The sequence below is a fragment of the Alligator sinensis genome, unplaced genomic scaffold (assembly GCF_000455745.1).
Source record: "Alligator sinensis unplaced genomic scaffold, ASM45574v1 scaffold1032_1, whole genome shotgun sequence".
Lineage (NCBI taxonomy): Eukaryota > Metazoa > Chordata > Crocodylia > Alligatoridae > Alligator > Alligator sinensis.
The window spans coordinates 252960-253363 of NW_005842450.1; the positions used below are offsets into that span (position 1 = coordinate 252960).

The 404-nt window shown below is 57.2% G+C and overlaps 1 protein-coding gene across 1 annotated transcript in view; it reads right to left on the reverse strand.

The window, feature by feature from the left end:
* Positions 1 to 404, reverse strand: part of KIAA1755 (KIAA1755 ortholog) — a 17202-nt gene that overhangs the window by 2148 nt on the left and 14650 nt on the right. The window contains 1 exon segment of the mRNA XM_025212178.1: positions 384 to 404. This exon segment is cut by the window's right edge and continues 16 nt beyond it. Coding sequence (XP_025067963.1) covers positions 384 to 404 — 21 coding nt within the window.

The following is a 404-nucleotide window of genomic DNA, read 5'->3' on the forward strand; positions in this document are numbered from 1 at the left end:
CTTCCGAGTCACCGCTCTCTCGTTCCTCTCTGCTTGTCTAGGTCCTTAGCTGCTCCCTCTCTTTCGCTGCTGTCCTTAGGTTGCAGCAAACAGCAACTTTTAGAGCATCCAGAAATCCCGCTCGTGCAAACAGTCGTGCAGTTGCAGCGCAAGAAAGGGCAAAAACCGTGGCGTGTACAAACGCCGACGGAGAGCGTTTCGTCTCCCAGGATAACAAGGGGGGGGTCGTGATCCGTGTTGGCTTGCTCATGCTGCCTCCTTGGCTGAACGCAGCACGATTTACTCGGGGATGCCCCTGCCCTAGTGGAAAGCACCTCCTTGTTCTCCCACCCAGCCCCGTCTCCCCGTTCCCGGTCACGTGCCCGTGGTCTTGGCATATTCACCTTGTCGTAGAACCGGTAGAG